Source organism: Trichechus manatus, unplaced genomic scaffold, assembly GCF_000243295.1.
Source record: "Trichechus manatus latirostris isolate Lorelei unplaced genomic scaffold, TriManLat1.0 scaffold00006, whole genome shotgun sequence".
NCBI classification, from domain to species: Eukaryota; Metazoa; Chordata; class Mammalia; order Sirenia; family Trichechidae; genus Trichechus; species Trichechus manatus.
This window is the reverse complement of record NW_004443942.1, coordinates 35,260,621-35,288,340: the sequence shown is the minus strand read 5'-3', so window position 1 is coordinate 35,288,340 and position 27,720 is coordinate 35,260,621. Positions and strand designations below refer to the sequence as shown.

The following is a 27,720-nucleotide window of genomic DNA, read 5'->3' as shown; positions in this document are numbered from 1 at the left end:
ACTCCTATCTGGCTTGGGGTCAAATGACTCAAGTAATTCTCTAGGGGAAACTAATCTATGTGGAACAGCTGTCACTAGCAGGCCATTTGCTGCTCTTCAGCCTCAATTTCAGCCTGTTTCTTCCCATGACATCACTCAATTATTCCTCCCTTTATGGGAACAGTGTTCTCTTGTATTACGAGTCATCCAGATGACTGCTTGAAGATGCTGGACTGGAGGATACTGCCTTCATTCTTTATTCGGAGGCCTGCGACCTGTTTGAATGTGTGTCGGGAAGACTGACAGGCAAGAAGTCTCGGTTAAACATAAAGCGTTCCCTGAATATGTAGCTTTCCATTACAATAGTACACAAGTCAAGGTGCTAAAGAGTCCAAGCAGACTTCAACAAAGCTCAGTGAAAATACCTCTGTTTGGGTCTCAGCAGCTGTGTGCCTACGGAAGGCTCCAGTCACTGACATGTATTTACATCTCTGCTTCACTGAAGTCACAAGGAACAAACACGTGCAGGTTTCCCTAGAGTCACAGTCCACCAAATGAAGGGGGAGGGCAGGAGAGAAACTGTGCATGGACAAACCCATCCGTGAGCACTACCACAGCTGTTTTTAATTTGCCTAAACATAATATATGCGATATCCGAGACGTGATTAGGGATTACCATTCCCACAGTAAACACATTACGAACATGAACTGCTGGCTATCACTCAATAGGACTCCCAGCTGGAAAACAAATCCCACCCTCATCTTCCAAACAGCCATCTTCCAAACACACCACAAGACCAGCTGGCTCAGCCTCTCCCTCGAAGTTCCTTCATGGCAGGAGGTTTGCTTGCTCTCAGGGTAGCTTCTCTCTCAAGGATCTCACATTACCAGCGCGCCCCTCCAGGGTCTGGGTAAACCGTCCGAAAGGTCAGGTTTACTCTCGGTTCTCTAGAGTGGTACTCTTTGGGAACTCGATGCTAAATGGAAACATAGAAATAACTCTCTGACAAAAATACACAAACAATTTTAGTGCAAAGCAATCTGCAATGTATTTATAAGGACAGATATATTTAGATTTTATGCCCCCTAAAAGGAACAGTGATAAGCTCTTAATGTCTTGTGGAGAAAGGTCTCTTCCTCTGAAATGGATTCCCATCCCTGTTCCACTGCAATGTCCCAGATATTTTCATCCTTCCTAATTGTTGTTCTTCATCTCAGACTCCTGCCATTTTCCCATATCTCATTAAAAAAAAGCACACACACATAAATGACTGAGACCAAAGTGGAGGCATTAGATTCCACTCTCATGCTAACTGTCCTTATGTTAACATGCGTACCTTAAAAATGGCCTGGCCTAAGTCCAATATGCTAGCCACTAGCCACTTGAGGCTATTTAAATATTTAAACTAATTAAAATTAAGTAAAATTTAAGATACAGTTCCTCAGCACACTAGCCACACTTCAATCACAGGTGGCTAGTGGCTACTGTATGGGACTTACTGTACTGGACAGCACACATAGAATATTTGCATCATTGCAGAAAGTTCTAGTAGACAGTGCTGCTGCTGAGGTCTATTTTGGTTGTCAGCAGTATCAAAACTCCTGGAAATGAAGTGACCTTATTGCCTCTTGCTCATTATAAAAATGCCTTGCTTTTCGCATGTTTACTATAATCCTAAGTCAGTCAGGAAACGGCCTCCAGTGAGAAAGAGTCCCCTTTACTTGCATGTTCTGACCTGCCAGTCAGCTTGGGTAGCTCCTTCCATGATTAACAAGGTCCCATGATCCAAGGGTATCTTCACTCTTTCCACATATGTGTAGTCTCCATTCTCTTCCTAGAAAACAGCATTTATTACATGGAATTTTTTGCTTGTATGATCCAGATGCAACAGAATCTGACAGTGGTCAAAGAAATGGAAACCTCTACTCCTCAGTCAGATTGTGGGAGTTCATACACGCTGGCTTTGTCACTCAGCAGCTCTTTGACCTTGGGCAAGTTAATCTGCCTCTCTGTATCTCGACTTACGCACTTGTTAAATGGGGATGATGAAAGTACCTGCCACACAGCGCTGTTGTGAGGCAGCCAATTGAGGTTATATGCCATGTTGCTATAATATATACTGATATGTGTAATTGATATGTGTAAATCACTCAGAGACTAGCATATATTAAGCATGATATAGGTGCTAGCTATTATTATCAGTATCCAAAATGCAGAAAAGCCCATTCTGGCCTATGAAGAAATTAAACATCATTTATACAAGAACTCTTTACATCTTCCCTATTCTGTGCTGTGCCTTTTAACAACTTCAGTGTGGGAAAATGGGCTTTTCAACATGACATGGCATGAATGACTTCTGCTTCACCTTTCCACAACTTGTGCTAAAATTCCCTATCAGTGCCTATGGTAAAACTCGTCACAGCTCTTCCCATGACTACTTTGGTATTTGGAGATGTATTCCTGTCTCTTTCCAGAGCAGACAACAGTAAGATTTTTCTCAAAGAAAGGAGTTCTGGTTTGACTAGAACAGTGTTGTCAAACTGAGATTGGCTGTTGACGCCTTTGAGGATGGATCACAACTCCTGAAAATTTAGGATTATAATGCCTTGTATTTACACTGCCTCTTTTTTCCAGAGAGCTCAAAGTCAGTTTATGTCCAATACTGTTCTGAATCCACACAGCAGCCTGCGAAGCAATCAACAGGTGGTGTTACTCCTCCTTCACAGATGACAAGGGCGTGCATTAAGCAACTTCCTTGCTCCCAGCAATACACAGCACGGCTAGAGTTGAGACCAGGACAGACCCAAGCTTTCCTGATTTCTTCACCTCCATTCTGGGCAGAACTCATGGGCCCATCCATTCATCTGTTTCACTTCCCATGCAAGGGGTTACTGAGGGTTACTGCAGGATTGGTTTTCAGTGCAATGCTGTGTTTATGTTCATTATTGTAGAGATGCTTCTGAAAATTTAACTATTTACAAATGATTTCCCCCAGGAAGATCAAAACCAAAACAATAATGAACTTGCATAAACAGTCTAAGTTCCAGGCCCCAACCCTTGACAGAGACTTTGTCAAGCACAGTCATAATGTTTACAGGCAGAAGATAGGAATAATGTTTGAAATAACTTTTGGCTTCAGAGATTGATGTTAGTTGTATCTGTCACCTTTTCTCTTCAGTAGTAATAACCATAACATCTGCCTCTGACTCTTTAGCCAACCAGAGAGCAGTGGGAAGGTGACCTTACCCTTCAGTGGCCCAGCTCCATCTCAGGAAAGCAAAATGTTGCTCCCTGAAAGCAGGATGTCAGACAGAGGAGACGTGTGTCCTACTGGAGAAAAGGTATCAGAAGGGGGTGTGTCATCCATGAGATTAGAGGGGTCCAGGGCTACTTGATTTAGGCTGGAAAGTCAGTTGTCCGATCAAAGTTCCCTGTAGCTAGAAGCAGAACTTCTGCTACCCTCTACATACATAATCAGGGAGTGCAATGGGGCCCTAATCTACAATTCACAGACACTAGGACAGGAGAGTAAAAGAAAAACACTTCACCACACCACGAGGACAATTCTGAGAGGAAGATCTTTTAGTACATTAAATACATTATTGGAAGGGGAGGGGGGCTAAAACTAAGGAAGAAAAGCGGTGGGCACTGTGACTCCTGGAAAAACCAAGCAGAAACAGCTGAGTGAATCACAAAAAATTTCACATACAAGAGGGACATATCAGCACTGATAGAAAGTGATGTTCAACCGACCCACATTTCACTTAATTTTCCTAAGATCTGAATTTCTCAAATGAGAGAAAGCCTCATGCTGGTTTTGAACACACTGCACCCAATGTAACCATTAGCCATACCAAAAAGCAGAAGAGGGTGAATCTTCACTCGAGGGGAAGTCATTCTAATCAGTCCCCGGAGGAGACAGCAATACACAATGCACCCACTGCGAGAGGTGATGTCACTCCTTTGCTGCTTATTATTTATTCTTTCCAACACCCTTGGCTTAGAGAGTGCATTCCTAATTTGCAGATGGGGATGGGTTAAAAAGAGGGCAAGGGATCCTACTATGGCAACAGAACTCACAAATGCTTCTTTCTTCTTATGAGGCCAGAGTGGCAACAGACCACAGTGCTCCCCTTTAACTCAAACAACATGCACAGAGACTTTTTCCACATAGGAAGCAGATAAAAGGCCAGGGGAGCTCACGTGGCTGTGCATAAAGTCTCAAGTTGATAAATGGATAAGCAACAGTAGAGGAGCAGGTAGGGCTGTTTAGAGGACAGCAGTCCATTAAGCATGGTTAACTTACCAAAACACATCTCTGTAACCCCTTTGATTTACTCAGGACTTCCCTCAAAACAAAACAAAACGAACCCCCCCACAAAAAACAAACACACACAGGACTCAGGATAAAACTTTCCATCTCTGATCCCAGCTAAAAGAAGCCTTTAGCGTCACATTCAATCTACAGGGTGTGTTTTATTGTTGATGGTCTTGGTTTTCTGTACACTTGAAACCTCACAAGCAGGCAGAGAAAGGAAAAAATATATATTTTTACATTAATGTTGATCGACAGTCTCATTCCCTCCCCAACTACAGTCAGTTCATTTGAATCCTTAATTATGCCTTTCCAAGGAATGCCTGGGGCTTCCCAAAGTTCCACAACTCTCACTTTCAGCTCACCAAGATACTGCCCTATTCAGTTTCCTTTACTGTTATGTCATTACTAACCACCCAACCGACAGAAAACCTAAGCATTTTTCTTTTCTCTGGAAAGAGAACACACATTGTATGAGATCTATTCAGATTTTTCATGTAATCACCTCTTTCTGAAAAAAGTACCTGAGAAATTACAAACTTTAAAATCGTCATCACCATAGTTTTTCTTTCTAGAATATAAAAGTAATATAAGGTCAATAAGGTAAATGATGTATTTGTAATTACTTGTTCAATGGCTGCCTTCCTACTCTTATCAACTCCCCAGGGCAAGGACTATGTTACCTTGATTTTTAGAAATACACTCAGTGCCATGACACATAGCAATAAATATGTGCTGAATGACTGAGGGAAAGGACCAAGAAAATATTTTAAAACGTCACCTTTAATCCTTCCATCCGAAGTTCGTACAGAACACATATACACACATATATATACAATCATGTATTTTGAATTTTTAACATTATATTGTAAGCATTTTTCTACATCTTTAAGTATACAGTATATCAAAAATACGGTTATGTAGTATTCCTTTGTATGAACATATTCTTCCTTCTTTAAACTCACAAATATCTTCTTACCACCCCTATGTGTCAGGCATTGTGCTAGTGCTAAAGATACAGCAGTTAGGAACACACTGTTGGAGATTTAGATTTTACCAATTTACCACTATTATTAAAAAAAAAGCTACTGCAAGTAGATCTTGGGCAACATTTCAAATATAGTTTTAAGATAAGAAGGCTGCAGTAATTTATATTTCCATCAGGAAAATACGGCAGTACCTATCTTCTGGCCACATCACCAGTACTGAACAGTATCAACTAACATAATGAAAAAAAAAAAAAATTGAGGGATGGAATGGCAACTCACTGTTCTAACTTACAGTTCTTTGATTACTATCCCAGTTAGACATTTTTTCACATGCCCATTTGCTGTTTGCATTTCTTCTGTTGTGAACTCTCTGTTCATGTCCTTTGTCCACTGTTCTATGGCATGTTAATATTTTTCTTACTGATCTGTGATCACAAATAGTAAGATATCTACCCTTTGTCTATCATACTTGTTGCAAATATTTTTCTCATTTGCTTTTTATTGTGTTTATGATATTTAACACAGAGTAGCTCAAAAATTTTTAGAGTCAACACTACTGACCTTTCTTTGGCTCTCCTTCATGGTTTTTATGCTTCCAAAGTCTTTTCCCACCCCGAGAAAAGTTAAATATACAACTGCATTTCTTTCCTTCTAGTTAAAAAAAAAGTTTACATTCTTGTAGATTTAACTCTTTAATAGACCTGGAGTTGCAGTTGCTGCTTTTTTCTCCCATGCTTTTTTTATAACAATTTCCTTGCTTACACCAAGGCATTCCTGATACACTTTTTGGACACGATCCACCATCGTGTGTGCTCAGGTGCCAGGCACGCTGCTAGGTACTATATATACATTATTGCTAATCCTCACCACAACCCTGTAAGGGAAGTGATGCTGTTGTTGTTAGTTGCCATCGAGTTGATTCCGATCCATGATGACCCCATGTGTACAGAGTAGAACTGCTCCATAGAGTTTTCAAGGCTATAACCTTTCAGAAGCAGATCGCTTGGCCTATCTTCCCAGGTGCCTCTGAGTGGGTTCGAACTGCCAACGTTTCAGCTAGTAGTCCAGTGCTAAACTGCCTGTACCACCCAGGGGCTCCTTAAAGAAAGTGATAATGTCCATTTTACCATAAGCAAAAGGAGCTGGAGGGAAAGTACTTGTCTAAGGCCAAAAGGCTGGCAGGGAGAAGGGTTAAGATCTGAACTTAGATCTGGCTGGCTCTAAATCCTGTATTCCTTCATCTTTGAGGATCATATTTTTCATCTCACCCCCAACTCAATCAGAAAAGGCCATTCCAAGCAAACTGTACTTCCAAATGAATGATTTCAGGTAACAGGCATTTTTTTTGCTGGAAAGAATATAAGCAAGATTCAACAGTTTTCCAGTCCCACCTAGACTGATTTGCTAAGTCAGCTTGATCCCTCAGAAGTTGTCTTAGAAAATTCCCATCTTTTTACTAAGATGGTGTTTATAAAAGCAAAACAAAATGAGCCAAAGGACAAACAAAATAAAGTAGAAGTCTGCTGCCTGTTTCTCAAACTCACAGAAGGCACCTGACACACAGTAACTATTATTATTATTCGTCTCTGCATCAGAAACATCAGGAAAGGCTTCACTGCTTGAGTAGGGCCTGGACGCCTGGAGAGGATTTATGGTTACCACAGAAGCGGCCAGCATGCCTAGGGGAGAGCCAAGAGACAACTTAGCTGGAATGGAGCAATCACACAGCGAACAGTGAGAGGCTAAAAGAGGCTGGGCACAGATTACGTAAAGATCTGACAATCTGGCTAAGGAGTTTACGTGTTATCCTTTGTTCCAGTAGGAGCAAATAAAGACTTTAGAGTTGGAAAACAAAGTGATGAAAGCAGTGAGCTCAATCCTGGCTCTCTGCTCCTCTTTCTCTATTCTCTTGCCTGAGTGATAATGTGCAGTTCCATAGCTTTGCATATTATCTGTATTATTTGTTTTGATTCAGTTCAACAAATAGTTATCTGAGAGCCACCTTGGACAACTGATATAACTCTGTGCCTCGGCCACCTTATCTGTACAACAGGGGTAATTATGGTACTGGCTTCACAGATTATCAGAGGATTAAATGTAAAGCACTTAGTGCTGGGCACAGAGTCAGCACTATCCACTTCTTACTTATCATTACTGTTTCATTGTTGTTATTCTGACAGTTTCCAGATGATATCTTCAGACCATGCCTGTTGTCTGAGCCCCAGACTTATACAGCCAATGATTTGTTTTATATTTGGAAGTCTCAGACATTTCAACCTTAGCATGCAGAAGACATGATTCCTCCTACAAACCCTCTTTAAACAACAACAAAATCAAATATAGAAACCCCTGCTCCTCCAGCCTCTGAGTAAATAACACCTCCATCTACCAACTGCTCAAGAAACCTGGAAGTCATTCTTGATCTTAACCCCACATCTAAAATACTGGCAAATTCTATTGGTTCAAACTCTAAAACACACCTCAAATCCATTCATTTTTCTTCATCCCCACTGCCACCAGTCTCCCACCAAGACTACTGCTACCACCTTTTATTGAATCTCCTATCTTGCCTCTCCCCCAAACCATTCTCCACACAGCAGCCAAGGTGATCTCTGAAAAAATGTAAACCAGATCATGCCAAAATCCTCTATTTCCCATTTATCCCCACTGTACTCAGAATAAAATCCAAACTCACAGAGCTCTAACCATAAGCTATAATTATTTCTCTTAGCCTATTTGATTACTGTCTAACTCCTGGGACCTCCATGAGGGCAGAGACCATATTTGTCATGTTCACTGCTTATCCTCAGAGCTGAGCATAGTACCTGACACATAGTGGGTGAGCAATTAATACCTGTGGGAGGAGGGAGGGAGAAGGGGAAAGAGAGAGACAGAGAGAGAAACTGTTATTTAAGAAAAAAAATCTGGAACCTGGTATAGGACAGAATGGAGGGAGTAAAGACTGGAATCTAGGACATCAGTCTGGAAAAAGATCATTCTAGTATTTTATTAGATACATCGTGAAGAGACTGGGATGAAAACAGCATTATGAGAGGGATGGGTTCTTCAGACATTTTTAGAAAGAATTAAGACTTGGGAATTGGTTACATATGAGAAACAAGGGAACAGGGAGAAACTGAAAATAACTTACATTGTTAACTTGACTAAGAGAATGGTGATGTCATTAACCACTAATGGATTTGTCAGCAGGTGGAACTGTAGTGAGAGAACAACAGGGAATCTGATTTTACATATTCGGTTTGGAGGTCACATGTGCTATCATAAGTAGAAAAGCCTCATGAGCATGGAGGAGGAGATGACTGTAACTTGAGATGAAAGTCAAAGCTGGAGATAAAATTCAGAAGTCACCCCACCAAAGAAGTGATGGCTGAATCCGTAAGAACTAATGAGATTCCATTTATTTTTTTTTATGTATTCAATTAAAAAAAATACACATGCTGTGCTTAATGCTGGGGACATAATGATAAACAAGACAGAAATGGACCTTGCCTATGTGGCATTTACAATCTACTGCCAGCTTATAATCTCCTAGAGAATAATGTAGACAAAAAATAACAGCATCAAAGATAATCTTGACCACTCAAATTTAAGGAGTTGAATATAAAGAAAAACCTCAAAGGAGACAGAGAAGTAGCCTTAAGAGAAGCATGAGAAGCCAAAAGGAGAAAGAAGAGGCAGCTAATAAATAGATGGGTGGGCTTCAAAGACAGAGGCAATGTATACTGGTGATCAACAAACCAGAAAGAGAGAGAAGAATGATGACTGAAAAAAGACTAGTGGATTTGCTCCTTAAGTCAACGAATGTATCAGTGTAATGTTGACAGTGGTGGGGATGGAAGCTACAGCGCAGGTGTTTCAAAAGTGTTAAGTTGTGAGGAAAGAGAGACTGCCAATATAAACAACTCATTCCAGGATTTGTGCTTTAAAAGTAAGGGGAAATAAAAACCGAGTAAGAGTTAGTTAGAAAATCTGCAGGGTCAGGCAAAGAGGTTTTTCAAGACGGTGATTAGTATAATAGAGATTTCCCAGCTCTCTGGTCTACGAATCTGATTCACAGTGGAATTTCTTTACAAATATGGTCAAGGCCTTTTTTTTCTAGACTGAAATGATATTTGAAAACTAAACACTAGTTAGTGCTATTAACTATTTACCTCCTAAGGGCCAACTGTCCCTTTGATTCCCCTAGACCCCAACTTATGACTAGGCCAATCATATCCCTTTTTTGTCATTTCTTCTCAGCTTTTTTTTACCAATCAAACTGGGGTGCTGCCTTGCCCTTGAGAACCTGCCTGCATTCTAAACGGCTTCATGGGTCAGCCAAGTCTGTAGCTATATTCGGACTGCAGTGTTGTTCCTATAGCCCTGATGCAAGGACACAGCTGGACTTTTTGTTCATAGTGGCAATGCATTTTTAAAAATCTGACAAAAACAAAACATATTAGTTATGGAAATTACAGAGAGAGAATAAAGCTGGGACCACAAAGTCATCTCTATAGTTATTCTGCTGACTCAAACCACGCTTTAAATGATAGCATCCTCAACATTGATCTGAAATACATTACTTTAAAAACAGAAGCAGCTGTTTCTGAAATACAATCTGCTAGAGTAAGAGGCTAGCTGGAAAAGCATAGATTTGATATTACTGAGGTTATCTGTTCAAAATGTTTTTAACCTCACTTGCCACATACAATCTTCGGGTTTTTATAAAACTCTTTCCTGACTTATGGCATTCATTTGACATGGAAGCTTCTGGTGACGCAAATGAGAAAACTAAGCACAAAGGACTGATATGGGCAATCAATCACCCTATACAGGCATGTCCAGTGATCTTCTTAATAGCTCTGTAATGCAAGGTCTCCCCAAGGCCACGCTAACTTAGAGAAGAGGGCTTGGGAGGTTCTTTCTCTGCAAGCATCTAAAACATAGTACTGCAGCCCAAGCCTGTATGTAGGCTCCTGCTTTTCCTTCTGGGCTGGATACACTGAAAGGCAAAAGAAATTTAGAATGAAGTACCTGCTGATGATTTGTTGTCAACATAGTAATACAAGAGGTAGAGTGGGGGTGAGAAGTTAATGAATTTAAGCAAAGGCTAACTCTGCTTCACATTCACATAGTAGCCATCCCAGCTACACTGAATGCACATTTGAAATCAGAAGAGTTAATATACGAAGATTCAATTCTTGGTAATACGATAGTACCAAGAAATGTGTAACTGCTGTCCTGAAAGAGCTTCCACCCAAGACTGTAGCACCAGAAACAAATGTCCTTATTCCTCTAAGAACACACAAGAACAAATTCCACAATGCCTGACATCACAGCCGACCTGAGTGGCCACCAGAAGTGCAAGCTTCTCCAGTCACGTGTTAATACCAGAGCACTCATTCCCTAACTGTTCCTGTAGACAACCTGATCAGACACAATCCCCCACCACTCTATGCTTCCTGCACCCTTCCACTGTGTCCTCTGGAACTCCCATTCAGTGGTGAGCAAACTCCCCTATGTCCTCAACCTCAATGTGTTCTGAAGGTTCCCTCCACTTCCTTCTCCTAGCTGATACCTGGCTCTCCCTAGAAGATTCCAAGTTCCCCAAAACCCTCTCATGTGGAAGGCAATTATGTCTCCAACATCTAGTGGAGCTTGGGCCAGGTGATAAGAGTAGATATTCTTGCTCCTCATTAACACTTTCAGACCCATGTCTCCTTTAAAAGTCCCTGCTCCTTTGAACTCGTGTCATTTGAATCTGCCTACTTCTCTCCTTTCCTACCTTGGTCCAAAGTATATATAAGGTATAACAACTTCCTAACTGGTCCTCTTGCTTTTACTCTGATACCTTTCTAGTCCATGCTCCACACACTAACAATTGTGACCTTTTTAAATTTTCGGTCAGATTATGTCACTCTCCTGCTTAACTCACTTTAAAGACTTCTCAATGTTCTTACAGTAAAATTCACTCCTTCCTGAGGCTCACACACAATCCGGCCCCTGCCCACTTTTCCAACCTCATCACTCGCTACTCTCCTCACACACTTGCTCACTCTGCTCCAGTGAGGGGCCTGCTTCTTCTCCCTCAAACACACTAAGCTCTTTTCCACTTCAGCTGGGCAGTCATCCACCATGAAAAGGTGACTTGAGGAAGATGAGACAATTACCAGAAGGCTCCGGAGCAGTTCTTAAGACTATGGCAAAGAAGAGAAAAAAAACTCTACCACAGGGAAAAGGTTTAAAAAATTCAGGTTTGCAAGCAGACCCCATACCTAGTCATGGCATATGCAGAAAAACAAACCACTTTGGAAAAGGTTGCTCCCCTAAGTTTAAAAATACTGTCACTGGCAACACAAAATTGGGAGGCTCTTTGCAAAAATTATTCAGTCAAGGCTTGGATTCTAGCCTAGTCAGAGCACCAAGGAAGCAAATAAAGATTCCGACTTTCAAAGGATCAAAGAATCTAAAGACAATTTGAGTCCTATCAGGACTAGCTATCTTTATCAGCTTAAATACACACACATACTCATGTGTTCACTCACATTCTCCAAACCATTAAATGAACCTAGAGGTAGAAGCTCCAAAACTCAATCACCATTTCCGATCCATAGGTCACCTCACCCTCCCCAAGGCTCCTCTGCACTCCCTCAATGAACGCTAGTTCACAGGCCATAGAACCTTGGAGTTTAGCTTCACTGCTATTCATTTCCTTTTCCAGTTTCTACATCTGAAAAGTCACCATGGCATCTACCACTTATAACAGCTTAAAAATTCACTGATACCAGCAACAACTGTCACAGGGTCTTTCATAGGAAAACTTCTGTTATGCTCATGAAATAGCCACCAATTATTATCCCCATTTACAAAAAAGGAGGAAGTATCAATGAGGCGGATGAGTGCTTTTTACCAACATCAGGGACAGAAACAGGAGATAAAACCTGATTTTCTGTATTTCATTAGGGTGTTTTTAAAACAGACCATGATTATAAACAATTTGTTTTAGATAGTTCTTAGAACTTCTCAGAACAGATGCTGTAATTACAAGACAGATTAGTAAGGGGCCTGGAAGATGGGAAGAGCAGCAGTGGGCCTGCTGGATAAGGGGGAGGTTCACTCACTACGCCATGAAATGCCACACAGTTCTAGTTTTATCCAGTTTCCTCATTTAAGCTCTTCAGTGCCACGTTATTTTGGATTCCAATATCCCAATTTCTAAAGTCCTGGAAAAAATAGCAATATTTATCAGTCTGAGATCAGACTGATTTTTATGTTCCATTTTCCCCAGTAGTGAGTGAAAAAACAATTAGCAAGGGAGGCGGAGTGAACTCCAGTTCAGGAGCAGCTCTCAGAGTCTCTACCGCTCGTCTTGGTTTTATAACTGTCTCTTCTGGTGATATGAACAAGATTCATATCTTTGAGAAGATGCTAGAGAGGGGAGTGGTTAGACAAATGCCCAACTTGTCTCAGCTCAATCACCCTGAGATGAACAGAAGCCCCTCACATTTGCAGCATTCAGTTGATAAAGGACATAGTGTATCAAGAGGGTATTTTTTTTTGCTAGAAAAACAAGGCTTTTGGCATCTAAATTTCCAGTGCATCACAAACTTCCTGCTATTATCTAATAACCACCCCCAGCCATCATTGTTTCCATGGTTACCGACAGAGAAATAGCAGCCTGCCAAATGGCTTTTGTGGTTCCTTTTCCAGCTTGTTCTTCAGTATAGAATTAAAGCTAGCTGGGAAAAGAACCAGACTAATCTTTACAACAGGGACACGATGCAGTTTGAAAAGTACAGCTGGGTTTGGGATGACGAGTGTAAAAAAGCTTTAATGAGCCCAACCTGATAGGATAAAAAAGGTTCTTGGTTTCTAAAAAAAGGTCTACTGAAGTATCCTTGGTAAGCTTCACTTTGGTCTTAAGACAGTTAACCCTGACATTGTCCAGAAGACATATATGGTGCTGTTCACTCAGTCTTTAATGTGAATGAAACAAAAGGGATCAGGGTGAACGGAAGAGTAAGATCAGGCAAGTCTACTGTGCCCCAAGTACTTTCCTTTGATTAAAAAACCCAAAAACCCCTTGCTGTCCAGTCGATTCTGACTTATAGTGACCCTACAGGACAGAGTAGAACTGTCCCATAGGGTTTCCAAGGAATTGCTAGTGGATTCGAACTGCCGACCTTTTAGTTAGCAGCCAAACTCTTAAACCACTGCACCACCAGGGATCTGGAACTTTGATTAAAGGAAGTAGTAATTTGCTCTAAAATCAAAATGAGTGAGCAGGAGCTGGCAGACTTGGACTAGTGACAAAAAGATAGGCTCCTTGGAGGAGTGGATTGTTTAATTCCAGGGATGATGCATGCACGAAGCTGAGTGAGCCAACTGTGTGAATCAGAAGGGGCACTGGTACTCAGAGACAAAGATCTCCTTTCCATCTCGGCACAGTGAGAAATTGTTAGGAATGCAAAGTGTGGAACTGGGGCAGCTTTCAGAAGATCAGCTGCTACAGAGATCTGCTCAAGGTGCCAGACTGCAAAACCAACAGCTGCTTGCAGGGGTGGAGGAGGAGTTGAATTTTTAAAAAATCAAGACTATTTCTCTTTGAAAGTGGCCCAAAACAGAAGTGTTTCTGTCTCAAAACTGCACACTTGAATGAAGTGCAGGAAATCTCATGACTCCTCTATGTCAGTTCCAGATGAGAAATTATGACTCAGGTCAAAAAGGAATTAGCTTCTTATCTGATAGGTTATCATGAATTGGAGTTTGAAGAAGATTCCCTACCATAACCTCTAGGGCATCCCGAACGTCCTGTTGGCATTCTATAATGGATAGTGGTCTACTGAAATAGGTCCACAAGAGTTATATCAAGTCAGACTGCTCCAAACCCAAACAGAATACTAACCTAATTTATACTTTTTAATTTATGCTTTTACTTCGGGTTGTACGAATTGTGAGTCATGTTCTCAGAGTTATCACCTTAGTTTAAAAAGAAAAGTAGACACAAATCTGCAATAACCATTTCTTTTCAACCCTTCAGAAAGGGATCATTATAATGAGATAAAGATGATGTACTCTAAAATTATTTCCAAGGCTGTCAACTCAAAGAAAGCCTTCTGCACTTCTAGTTTGGCTAGGTTTGTGGAGCCCCAGATTTTTGGAATGTGTTAATGACACCTGAAGGAGTCTTGCCAAAAGTTTAAACTTGGGTGCGGTTTACTAAAGAATAAAATGTATAGGTTCTTTAAAAAAAGGTCATTTTAAAGCTATATTCGCTAATAGCATGATTTTAATTTCGAATATCTTAACATTCAACTTCTTCATCTTAAACAAAAGCCAGAATTGAAAAGAGATGCAAAAAATTACATCAAACTCAATCACAGTTAAGACTAAGCAGGGAACCCTAACTTATTAGAATTAATAACTTGAGGTACTGACATGTTTGTATTTCCTCCCAAGTCCGTCCACAGCCAACTTTGTTTCAAGAGTTCAAATTTTCTTACTCATTAGATGTGTATTTTCATCAAATCAGCTACCATGGTTACAGTGAAGATTCCCTTGCTACCGGCAGATAATTAAAGGGATTTTACCACATTTTGAAATTAGCATTTCATGGCCTGTGCTTCACTTGTGTTCATTAAAATAGACTCCAAGAAGCCCTGAGGAGAAGATAAAGCTTCAGTAGAGGCAGCCTCCTTCTTAAACACGGATTTTGTTCCAGTTTCCCTCAGAAAGTGTGTACGCGGTAGTTACGTTCTCAGCCCACACATTAAGCTATCACACAGACGAAGTCTATCACCAAGAAATAGCTCTTGATTACCATGAAGTCAATCCTCATTACTTGTGGACTCTGCATCTACAAATGTGCCTACTTGCTAAAATGTATTTATAACCCCAAAATCAATACTCGCAACGCTCTCTCGGTCACTCAGGGGCATGTGCTGAGTGGCGAAAAATTTGACTTGCCTGATGCACAAGGTTGGCTTGGTATTCACTAATTCACCATTCATGGGAACTTTACAGAACATAATTACAGAAAGTAACAAGAATCAACTGTATAATTTTTTATATAGAAAAGGAAAAGCTTCAGCTGCCTAGAGGGGAGAAGGAACAGGGCATTTCCGGGCAGCAGAATATTGCTAATGCTTAATAGCTGGAAACTATTTATACAGTAAAACTAATAATCCAGAGAAGCATACTTTTGGAGTTCTTAAGCTCCAAATCCATAAATAAGCCCCAAATTTTAAAACAGGGTGGTAGTGGTGAATGTGTGTGTGTAAAGAAATTGCAGCTGAATACCTGAATCCTCAGCAACAAAGAAAATAACTGCGAAGACCTAAGAACCAAGACTATACCAAAGATGATACTGGATATACTATGGCTTGTTTGCAACTGGGAGAAGGGACAAATACCTCCAGGAGGAAGGCCCAGCACTGCATGTGCTATGTCATGAGCTCCAGGTGGAGAAAGATGACTTGATCTTCCTCATTCATGGCTATGGCCCCAGCTCCCAGGGCCATACCTGGAATGGAATTGATATTCTATATGTCTGGCTTGAGGAGAGGGTCTGAACCTAAAAGTGAAATATATGCTGTTTCTCTGGTTTTCACGTAACAAGAGTCTTACTGAAGGCTAGATGAATTCTTCGCATGTGTGACCTCTGGATTTAACTGAGTGGAAGCCTGTGTACAGAAGCATAACCATACCTAAAGAGAATATGGTAAAGTTTGGATAGTTTGATTCTCAAGTAGTACTCCTTGGCACAAACAAAGCTGACTGCCAATGAAAACTGTGAAGGCTTCTCAAAAGGCTCAAGGAGTAAGTTCACTCAATAAGTTACCGGCAACTGACAATTCTCTGCTAATATACCTCAAATTTCTATCTAAACAAAGGCAAAGAAAACCCAATCAAAAGAAATTGTACCAACAAAAGGTACTTAATTGCATATATGCAAAATAACTCAATATGCTTCAAAATACCATGTTTGGAAACCCAGGAAACATGTCAAGAAAACAGCCCAGCATTGGCTTTATTCTCAGAGAGGTTATCTGATGAAGAACAGACAAGAGCACTGACTGACTAATAAGTATGTGGTCTGGATTAGGTCATAGTCAATAAACAGACTTTAGACCTTCCACAGCAACTGGTTCTGGTTTAACGTTACAAGCTGAATGATAGGGAATCTTGTTAGGAAAAGACACAAACCCTGGAAACAAGATAATCTGGGAGAGATTTTTTTCTTCTCTTGGAGTTCCTACTATCTTCCTATCTTAGTCCTTCCCCCCACCCTCCCATTTTTTAAAAAAATTGTGGTACAAAAATATACAACAAAACAGTCACCAATTCAAAAAGACCAGACTTGCTGGACTGACAGAGCCTGGAGGAAACCCCAAGAGTATGGCCCCCGGACACCCTTTTAACTCAGTACTGAAGTCACTCCCGAGGTTCACCCTTCAGTCAAAGATTAGACAGGTCTACAGGGCCAACAATAACACACGTGAGGAACGTGCTTCATAGTTCAATCGTGTATACTAGACTAATGGGCACACCACACCAAAAGCAAAGACGAGAAGGAAGGAAGGGACAGGAACACTGAATGAATGGAAACAGGGAACCCGGGGCAGAGAAGGGGAGAGTGTTGACACCTTGCGGGATTGGCAACCAAGTCACAAAACAATTTGTGTATTAACTGTTTAATGAGATACTAATTTGTTCCATAAACTTCCACCTAAAGCACAATAAAAAAAAAAAATTACACAAAGAATAAACACTAAAAATGAAAATAAAATTCACAATTGAACAGTTTTTACATGTACAATTCATTGACATTGATTACATATCTTAATCCCTTTTTGATTAAAAAAAAAATGATTAGCCCTAGTAACCTTCCTATATCATAAAATCTAGTAAGAGCTAGGGTGGAAAACTGAAGTTATTATATAGTCAGTTTAGTCACTGATTTTCTACCTAAACTTAGAACATCACCTCTGATAACCTCGCTTGAGTTCCTCTCTAAGAAAGAGCTAGAGCTTCATACTTCATTGCTGAGAGGGCAATGAGGATGCATGTAGCAGCATTACCATGAAGAACACTTACTTAAAATAAAGCCTTCCTCAGGGGCATCTTTTCCTTTCCTTTCCCTTCTTGCCTCCACCAGCTTGGGCCATTCCTTTAAAAACCCTCCTTATAGCATTTTTCACAACTGCAATTGTTTGAGTGGTTACTAACACCTATCTGCCCTACTAGACTATATCTTCATGAAGACAGGGGCTGTCTATCCTTCCTACCAATGTATCCACACTACTTGGCAACGAGCCCCCAGCACCTGACACAAAGCTGCCAATTCCTGTTGGATGAATACATGAATGAATGGGCACTTTGGGTGTCAAAAGTCAACCATGGGGTGAGCAACCAAATGAGAATGTTTCATCAACAAAACACACACTACTGTCTTCTAAATCTGAAAACAGAAACCTTGAGGAACTCTACCTTTTATGCAGAAATCACAGGAGGCAGGAAGAGCATTAAAAAAGAGAATACTCACTGGTGGGGGTTTCTTCCTCATCTCAAAAGTGCGTGTGGCACCAAAGCTGAGTGAAGCAATGATGGGGCACCTCCCTAGGGAAGGTTCATCATCACTGTGCCAGTCCACACTGTCCTTCTCATTTCGATAAAGATTGCAGAGTAAGGAGTTGAAGGTGTGGCCAGTGTTCTCCTCGATGTGGTTCTTCAGCGTGCTCAGCACAGGGTGCCACTGCAACCAACCGGCCAAGAAAAGGGGTAGATAGTCACACAAAGTGACAGCCACGCGGAAAAACAGAAACAGAGCAAACTCAGTCGAGTTATAAATAGGGACATACAGTAAGCGAAACACTTGGAATGCAATTAACAGAAGGCAGAAAAGTAGTTTAATCCCTTCCCATTATTTCTTTTTTGAAGAAAGTGACCTCTGCAATTTTATAAAGGTACTAAATTTGGTACAGCGGTGCCAAGAGGAGCAGGGCCTATGCACCCATCTCATCCTTTCCATGTTAACTATATGACCCTGGCAAAGAAGCAAATGTCAACCTATTCAGGGCAGGCACCTTGGTAAGTCCTTAAGGCAGGAAGTGGCACACCAAGTCTGGTGTGCTACCACAGCTGACGTGCTACCAGGTAGACAGCAGAGACAGACTGAAGTCTGAAGAGCAAAACAACTTTCCTGCTGGGTCGCCCTCTGTGCATTCTATTCCTAGTTTATCATGAATGGCAGAATTGCTTTGTAAAAAAGATATTTAATATTTCCAGAACGGTTAACTTCCTAAAAACAGAACCTAAAGGGGAAAACAATTCTTTTCTACAGAACGGTAATCATGACATGCCCTTAATAAGCATATAAGCTGTGAGCTATAGAATATTTAAACTGATTTCACTACCTTTTCTACTGGGCAATGAGTTCACTTAATGTAGTTAATATTTGGAACTTGTAGAAAATCACTGTCTTGCCATGTATACTACAGGAAGCTATGACCTTTGACCTTAGGGTGTACCTTGTAGGTACAATCAGCACAGCTTGAACAGATTCTTGACAAAATTCTGTGTCTTCTCTCTCAGAAATCTCAAGTACTTTACAGTAAAGAGCTTCCTTTAGGACAACGGTTCTCAAACTTTATGCTATTAAAAGTTACTGAGGACCCCAAAGAACTTTTGTTTATATGGGTTCTATAGCTGTTGATACCTGCCATGTTTAAAATTAAAACAGAAGAAAATTAAACTATTGTATTCATTAAAAAACAATAATAAACCCACTGCATGTTAACATAAATTTCTTTTTATGAAAAATAACTATATTTTGCAATACAAAAATTTGGTAAGAAGAGTGGCACTGTTTTGCATATCTCTTTAAAGTCTGCCTTAACAGAACTGATTCTCCTATCTCCTTCTGCACTCAATCTGTTACAATATATTGTTTTGGTTGAAGTATATGAAGAAAACTGGCTTCATATAGATACGTAGTTGAAAAGGAAAGAGTATTTTATAGCCTTTTCAAATAATTGTAGATATTGTACTTTGATATTACACCAAAACTCAACAAATGCTAGTTTCTTAATGGTTAGCTGCAATGTGGAAACTGAAATCCTATCAATAAACTTTTCATATTCTGTTATGTTTAAATCCACTGGTCTAGCTTGCACTTTGAATGGATCTTTTAACATTCTGTGATTTTGTAACATTGAACACTGGTCATCTGGAAAGCACTGGTTCACTGAGTTATGCAGATCTTCTAAACGTTGACACATTTCAACGTACAATAGCAAACAAATCACATTCATTAATATTACCGCTAATCTCATCAGGAAAGTCTAAGTAAGACTCAAAATGGAGAATACAGGTTTTCCAACATTCTAGTTTTTGCTTGAAAACTCAAAATTTTATCATTAGTAGCAAATTCTGTCCACTGTTTTCCTTAAAATGAAACTCACTTCATTTATCAGAAAATGTCTGCCAAATACTCAAGTCTAAATAACCACAGTTTGTCTTTCAGTTGTTGTTTCAAGCAAAAATGGTCCATGAAAAAAGGAGCCCGTTCAGCTCACAACTCAGAAATCATACAGGTGCTTTTCCTACGTTTAAGAGAATACATTCCAAGAGAAATTCTAATAATAATGTTAGGCAGCTGTATTTCCTATTTATTTTATGGCTTTAAACTTAACTCCATAGAGATAAAGATCAGATACTAGAATTATACGGTCAACAAGAAAAACAAGAATGTAAAGGAGGAAAATAGCTTTTCTGCAATGTGCTGAGAAACTAATTAGCAATCCCCTGACTTGCTTAGGTACCGGGCACTGCATGCGATAACACCATGTCTGCATGATGTTTCTAAGTGGGTATGTATTTTTCCCTTGGTTATTTTTGGTGGTGAAAAAAGAGAGAAAAGGAGAAAAAAGGGAATAATGAACTAGGGAACTTAATTTAGACTCTCCAACCCAATACTCTATGCAGATCCCTCAGAACTGAATGCCTAAATTAAAATTCAGTGTCATCTCACTGTTCAGTGAAGACATTCTATCCTTAAAAGACACTTGAGGAAAAAAAGTATGAGAAAATACGAATCACAGAAGTAAAAGGACCTATTCAGTGGATTTCAAACACTGTTTGCTAGAATGCTAGGTTATCACGGAGGTGTCTCTGGGACTATGGTAGGAAAAAGCGGTCAAGTTGGTGGGACTCCCAGTCTACCCCTGCTTTTATCTGTTTTATAGATAGGGTTCAGGTAAGACTTAATTTGAACAAACACTAAAAGGAGTTTAAAAACCTATGATTAAGCTTGAGGTAATACTTCAATTTTAAAATTAAACAAGTGCCCTCAACACACATATACATACATTAGTAAATCTTCCTTTAAAAAATGCTGAGAAAGGGGCATCTCTTTTGATTTTTCTCAAGGTTATATATAAATAAAGTCTATTAGCAATAAATACAAAGTTATGAACCAACCAAATCCAAAATAAAGAGTTCTAATTTGAGACCTTAATAGCCAACAAAGGGGCTTATCTGAATAAATTATGGTATACACAATTTATGGGATACTATGCAGCCATTAAATATTACATTGTAGAAGAATATTTAATGATACTAAAACATGTTAATGATACACACTTACTGTATTTTTGTACAAATAATGCATGTCTTCTGTGTTTTGTTTGCCAATCATGCCCTCCTGCCTGCAAGGTATTTTCATAAGCACTGCTACACCAATTTTTTTTTACATGTTGCTGTAAAAAAAAAATTAGCACAGCAGGCTTACAAAAATACCTCGTGGGGGAGAGGGTGCAGTTGGCAAACAAATGTAGAAGGAACACGTTATTTATGCAAAAATACGGTACATGAAACATGTTGTTGTTGTTATGTGCTGTTGCGTTGACTCTGACTCATAGCGGCCCTATGTACAACAGAACACAATACTGTCCAGTCCTGCACCATCCTCATAATTGTGGCTATGTCTCAGCCCATTGCTGCACCCACTGTGTCAATCCATCTCATTGAGATTCTACCTCCTTTTCGCTGATCCTCTGCTTTACCAAGCATGATGTCCTTCTCCAGGGACTGGTCCATCCTAATAACATGTCCACAATACATAAGACGAAGTCTCATATATGAAACATAGTATACGTAATTATTTTATTTTTATAGGAAAAAATTCTCTACATATGTTTACCTAAAAGAAAGAAGGTTTTGGAACAAAAACATCAAGTGGCAGAATTATCATGTATTTTAATATTCTTCTTATGAAGCTCTGGTGGGGCGATGGTTAAGCGCTTGGCTGCTAACCGAAAGGCTGGCATTTGAACCCACCAGTGGCTCCACAGGAGAAAAGACTTGGCAATCTGCTTCCATGAAGATTACAGCCTAGGAAACCCAATGGGGCAGTTCTGCTCTGTGATACAGGGTCGCTATGAGTCAGAATCGACTCAACAGCACATAACAACTTTGTACTTATCTGCAGTTTCTAAACTTTTGAAAATAAACACTTATTACTTACATTATAAAACAAGATTGTCATTAAATTCTTTTGAAGAGATGTCACAATGTCCCCATTAAGGCTATTCTACTCAGCAGACCCTGTGTGCCTTATGTTTCTTCTACAACAGTGGTTCTCAACTAGGGGTGATTTTGCCCCCCAGTGGATGTTTGCCAATGTCTGGAAACATTTTGTGTTGTCACATTCAAGTGGGGGACACTACTGGCATCTAGTGGGTAGAGGTAGGGATACTGCTCAACATCCTACAATGCATAGAACAGTACTCCATAACACAGAATTATTAGGCCTAAAATGTCAATTGTACAAAGGTTGAAATACCCTGTTCTAAAAGATTAACAAGAATGAATGAGGAAGAACTTCTTCTCCAGAGCCTATTTAATCCTCAACTATGACTGTGGACAAGAAGGTAAATTAATTTTGACAAAAACACAGGCAGCAGTCTACATTGGACTGACCTAATTCAACTCTATTTTCAAATCAACCTTAGCTATAAAGGGTCTCAATACTTCCCTGGGTCACATTCTAAATGCAGCCCTAGAAACCAAAGCCAGTAGACGTCTCCTTGCATGAAAAGCCACTGTACCCCTAGCCAGTGTTTTATCCATGGACATCTTAGTAAAGTGGTAGTTTGTGATTACAAGTTACTGGAAGCTCTAAAATGTGTCACATTTCTGTTTATCCCAATGCCATAAGCAAAGCCCCATTTTCTTCAACTTTTCTTTCAATAAAGCTTAACGTTCTTTGCCAAAGGCAAGATTCCAGGGACTAAACAGGGAGCTATTTCTTGGCCCCTGACTCCATTCTCTGGACAAGCTTAATTTATACACTAGAATATCTCGGTCTAGTGTCTTGGAAAATTTTAAAAACAAAAGAAGCAGTAGAAACAAGCCAAAGCAACGGTTAAGTTGGAAGTCTAAGAGCTGCAGCCACAGAATGAATACAAAGTAAAAAAAAAACCAGTTTTTTTTTAAACAAGTGGCAAAAGGGCCTAAGGAGGAAACAGAGACATTCTGACCTCATCGACGAGACACAGCACTTTGGCCCCAAAACAAATGTATACCAGGGAGTACACAGATGGGCTACAGCCAGAAAAGCTTGGGGAAGGGGAAGATTACGAAAAGAAATGTTTCGTTTTCCCAAAATCCTGGACTCTGGTTCCAGTTAACTCTGAGTTCATCTATAGATCAAAAGCACATAAAGGGTAACAAGCACAAAGACTCAGTGTTTGACTCCAGAGGATTTTTGAACTAGGAACCGTCATGCACCTCTGCAAGGTAACTTACTGTTATGTTTATAGTATTCTACGTTTATAGTATATAGTTTATAAAACCATACCAATGAGAATATTCCAACATACGTGAGGATTTGGTTCCATAGTGACTCTTGAATAAGTGTAAGGAAGTTCTCCATACCATGCGGTAAGTCTTGGTTGCTGATAAGTTATATCTAAGAAAGAAAATATAGGGCCTTTGAAACGATTTAGTGCTATTTAAGGTGTACCTACTGCGTCCCAACTTTGTGCCTTGCAACATGCAAGAAGCTACTGGAAATACAAACGAAGAGTAAGGGTGGGCTCTGACCGAAGGTTCTAACTTCAAAAAAAACTTGGGGTTTGAGGAGTAGAAGAAGTAAGAGCCAAAAGGAAGAGAAGACTAGAGAAGGCACTTTGGCAGGAAGCGCATTGGCTGAGACCGAGATGAGAATGTGTGGGGCTTATTTACGTCAGTGATGACATAAATAAGAGCCAAGGAGTCACACTGGGGCACAGCAGGGCTCGGATCAGGGAAGGTTTCAAAATGCAGGATATTGGGTGTCTAACCCTTACGGGCAGGAATTTGTGGCACCAAAGTCTGTATCTAGACACAAGACAAACTGTTCATCCATGTGTCCAATGTTGTATAAGCCCTTTTAATTTCAAATGAAGAAAAAAGTGCTCTGTCCAACTATAGCACATAGTTGATTTTAGTCAGAAATTTTTGAGACCCAAATTTATTTAGAGAGGGAGTTATCCACAGGTCTGTTATTTTTCCCACAACGGTATCACCCACAACAGCAATAACAACAAAAGCAGCTAACATGCACTGAAGGATTATCACACAACAGGTATTCTACTAAGAGCTTACCATGCATTATCTCATTTAATTATCACAACAATCTTACACTGATCTTATTATTAGTTCCATTATACAGAGAAGAAAACCAAGGCTCAGACAGTTACTTAACTGGAATTTGCTTAAAATTAACAATTATTTTGAATGACAGAGCCAATAATCAAAGCCAAGTCTGTCACCAAAAGTCCTACTGTGGTAACACTTTGAAAAAGGCTGCCCTGAAAAAGCTGTCTCCTATTCTGATATCTGAGTCACAAAAATGACGCCTGTGTATACTTTGCCTCTTTATGGAAAATTTAAATTCACTTGTGCCAGAAGGAAAATGCTATGCTAGAGTACATATGCCCCCCAGTGACCATCTCCGGTATAACAGGTACTGATGCTTGTGGATACACACAGAGGAGTAAGTGCCAAAATCAGTTAATAAACTATGCTGTGTCATCCTTGGAGCCCTGGTGGTGCAGTGGTTAAGAGCGCAACCGCTAACCAAAAAGGTTGGCAGTTTGAATCTACCAGCTGCTTCCTGGAAACCCTATGGGGCAGTTCTACCCTGTCCTATAGGGTCGCTACGAGTTGGAATCAACTCAATGGCCACAGGTTTAATGGGTGACATCTTTACGAGCTCAGGAGAGTGCAGATGCTGAAACTAAAGCAGACTAAACTGCTCTGGTAAAAGTGAAATGAGAATAAAATGTCGTAAGAAGGATAGCAAAAGAAAGTATGCCAAACAGGATGAGAAAAAAGAAAGCTTTAGAAGTTTCTATGAAGAAAGAGGAAAGTTGACACCATTTGAAGTAGTAAAGGCAGTGTTTCAAAGACAAAGGGAGATCAATGTCAACCACAGTTCAGCCAAACCAAACTTCCTTTGGTTCCTTCAACTGCCACATCCGTCCCCTTACTCCTTCCATGTTCTCTCTGATCTCTGGGCCTTCCACCTGCTGTTTCTTCCTTGTTCCCTTTGGCTAATTCCTACTCATCCTTAGGGTCTCAGTTAGGTTTTAAACCTCTGTTTAAGACCGGTGGTGGTGAGAAGAGGCAATGGCATTAGAAAACCTTTTGGTGAGGGAGGCCAGGCAGCGACAACTACAACCTCAGAAACGCACTTACCCTCTCTGATGCCAGTCCTCTGTTTCCAGGGAACATCCTGACAAAGCTGTTCCAATATCCAGTCTGCTTCTTTTAAGTCAACAAAGCCAGGATACAAACACACCCTTGATGCAGAAAGAACCATTATTAACTAAAGAACATGGAAAAGATGGGTTAGACTCTAATTGTTAGAGGAATAAATTAATTTGGATGCTTCCTTTAATGGATAGATGAAATCATCTTACCACACTTCCCATGGCAAGCAAAGCAGAGCCTAATATCTATTGCCCAGGTTATGATGCTGCTTAAAAATAAGTTCCTCATGTCAAGACAAATAAGAGAGGTAATGGAGGATAAAAGGACGCATGAAGGCTTTTTTTTTTTTTTTTTTAAAGCTAATCAGACAGATCATGGTTTAAATACTGCTCCAGCACTGTTTGGCTGTGGAGCCTTAAGCAAGTTACTTAACCTCTCTAAGCCTCAGTTTTCTCATCTGTAACATGAAGATAGTATCCACCTCATCAGGTCACTGTGAGAAGTAAATTAAATAACTAATAAAATACCTGACCCCATGTTATTTTGACAACAGGCAGTCTTCTGAGACCATGCCAATTCTAGGGAAAGCTAGAGATTATTATATGACTATATCAAAATAAACATATCCAAACGAGGGATCTTTCTGTCACTTAAAATATGCTAATTTCAACAATGCCAAATCAGCTAAAAATATTTCTGGATCGCCTTAAGAAGTATTCTGAAAGCCCATGGAACATTCTCTTGAATAGCCTTGATGGTAGCTAATCTTCACTCTTTGAAGGTGCATTTGATTTTCTGAAAGAGCCATCTGAAGCTCATACCTGATGAACAATGAGATGTGACCAAAATAACACAAGTGCTTTTCCTGAGTGACTGTTAAACTTGCTTTAAAGGGGAGGTTCCAAGAAGGATTATGAAGAACAGAAGCGCCACTGGACCAATGATAGAGCCTTCCAAGTCTAGCTGAATTGGAAGTAGGCTAATTCATTTAGATATGTAAGTTCTGATATGCTAGTTTTAAATGTCTCAATTTTATAGTGACAATTAGTATATTCAAACATTAAGGCAATGCTTTCAAAATGTTTTTAAAACAATGACTAATACTTAATACACCTTAAATAGTATATTCCTTGATTTTCTTGAAATTCACCCGAATGTAGCAAAAAGTCCCACAGTGTCGAAGTCAAGGCTAGATCCAACTCTAACATTAAGTTACTATTTGGCCCTGGAAAAAAAGTACTCAATCTCCTTAGTCCTCAATTACTCATCTGAAAAACTGGGGAAGTAATAGTTACTATATCTGACAGAGAGAATGTGAAAAAGTTCTAAAGCTAAAGTGCAATATAAAAAGGAGTCACTACCAAATTCCTGCTCCCCAAGAATTTAAGGGGCAGAAATTACCTATTTCAAGTGAGGGAGTAAAATCTTTTAAGAGACTGTAAGCTAATGAAAAAAGTCTAGTCACTTTCTAGCAAGGATTCACTCACCTAGATACACCTGTGGGTGACAGGCTGATTTCATACACACCCTCTCTGCTAAGGAAACAAAGGAAATAGGTGTGTTAGTACAAGACAAAATAATATGCTCCACCCAGTAGAAGGGCTGTCCTTCTGAGTTTCCAAAATTCTCACTCAACAAAATCACCTAATTATGAGGGAGCAGAATGAGCACTTCTGTCACTGAGATAAGGGGTACAATGACGGTACCTCATTCATGGCACTGGGAAGAGAACCCTGACAGGATCAGGCTGTGTGAGATGAACATAAAATACATTCTGATTCTCTCCCTTTATATGTCATCCACAATTTAGGCTGATAGGATCCAGGAATCTATCACACAAAGGGGTGCCAAATACAGCACCCAGTTGGAGACTTTGGAATAAGGGATGAAGTTAAATATAGCCAACAGATCTCAGGGCTCTGAGATGTTGCTTTCAAAGATACACATCTAATGAAGTTCCTCCTCTGATTAAAATCCTTCCATGGCTCCCCATCAACCTTTTAGCATTGCATTCAAGGCCCTTGTGATCTAGCTCTATCTCCTGACAGCTTCCACCAACTCATTATTCTCCAGCAACTATAAACTGCTTGGAATCTCCTGCATGCACATTTCTAACCCCATGCTTTCCCACATGCTGGAAGGCCTCCCCGCTACCCAGTACTCCCAATCCAATCCACTCCCGGCTTTGGTCCGATGGAAAATTCATTCATCCTTCAAAATCTCAGCTCAGCATCACCTTCTCTGAATCTTCCCTGACCTTAATGTACCTAAATAATGTTGTTCAACTTGTTCTGTATGCTACCATTAGACCTTACATATGAGTCTACTATTTCACAATGTACAGGACTGAAATTTATCTGTTTACGTGTCTACTTCATTTACTAGACTGTAGGCACCTTAGGGACAAGGACAGGGTTGTTATTCTGTTTCCCAGTACCTAGCACAGAGTCACTGTACCAAAAAGAACTGGTCAACCTTCAACCATTTAGGAGGTAGCATATGATCAAGAACCAGTGGTACTGAAGGAAGAAGTCCAAGCTGCACTGAAGGCATTGGTGAACAAGGCTCCAGGAATTGACGGAATACCAACTGAGATGTTTCAACAAACAGATGCAGCACTGGAGGTGCTCACTCACCTATGCCAAGATATTTGGAAGACAGCTACCTGGCCAACTGAC

At 40.0% G+C, this 27,720-nt stretch overlaps 1 protein-coding gene across 2 annotated transcripts in view; it reads right to left on the bottom strand.

The window, feature by feature from the left end:
• Positions 1 to 576: 576 nt before the first annotated feature.
• The window catches only part of ALKBH3 (alkB homolog 3, alpha-ketoglutarate dependent dioxygenase), a 37,088-nt gene continuing 9,944 nt past the window's right edge, over positions 577 to 27,720 (bottom strand). Inside the window, exons 5-12 of one of the 2 annotated variants that reach the window (XM_023738542.1) lie at positions 26,530 to 26,577; positions 25,028 to 25,131; positions 23,167 to 23,255; positions 17,829 to 18,038; positions 8,436 to 8,500; positions 4,820 to 4,866; positions 1,716 to 1,814; positions 584 to 956 (exon numbers count right to left, since the gene is read on the bottom strand). In XM_023738542.1, the coding sequence (XP_023594310.1) occupies positions 1,723 to 1,814; positions 4,820 to 4,866; positions 8,436 to 8,500; positions 17,829 to 18,038; positions 23,167 to 23,255; positions 25,028 to 25,131; positions 26,530 to 26,577 (655 nt within the window). In that variant the 3' untranslated portion in view covers positions 584 to 956; positions 1,716 to 1,722. Of the gene's footprint in view, positions 957 to 1,715; positions 1,815 to 4,819; positions 4,867 to 8,435; positions 8,501 to 17,828; positions 18,039 to 23,166; positions 23,256 to 25,027; positions 25,132 to 26,529; positions 26,578 to 27,720 lie in introns of both variants that reach the window. The other variant, XM_023738547.1, reaches the window with a different exon arrangement.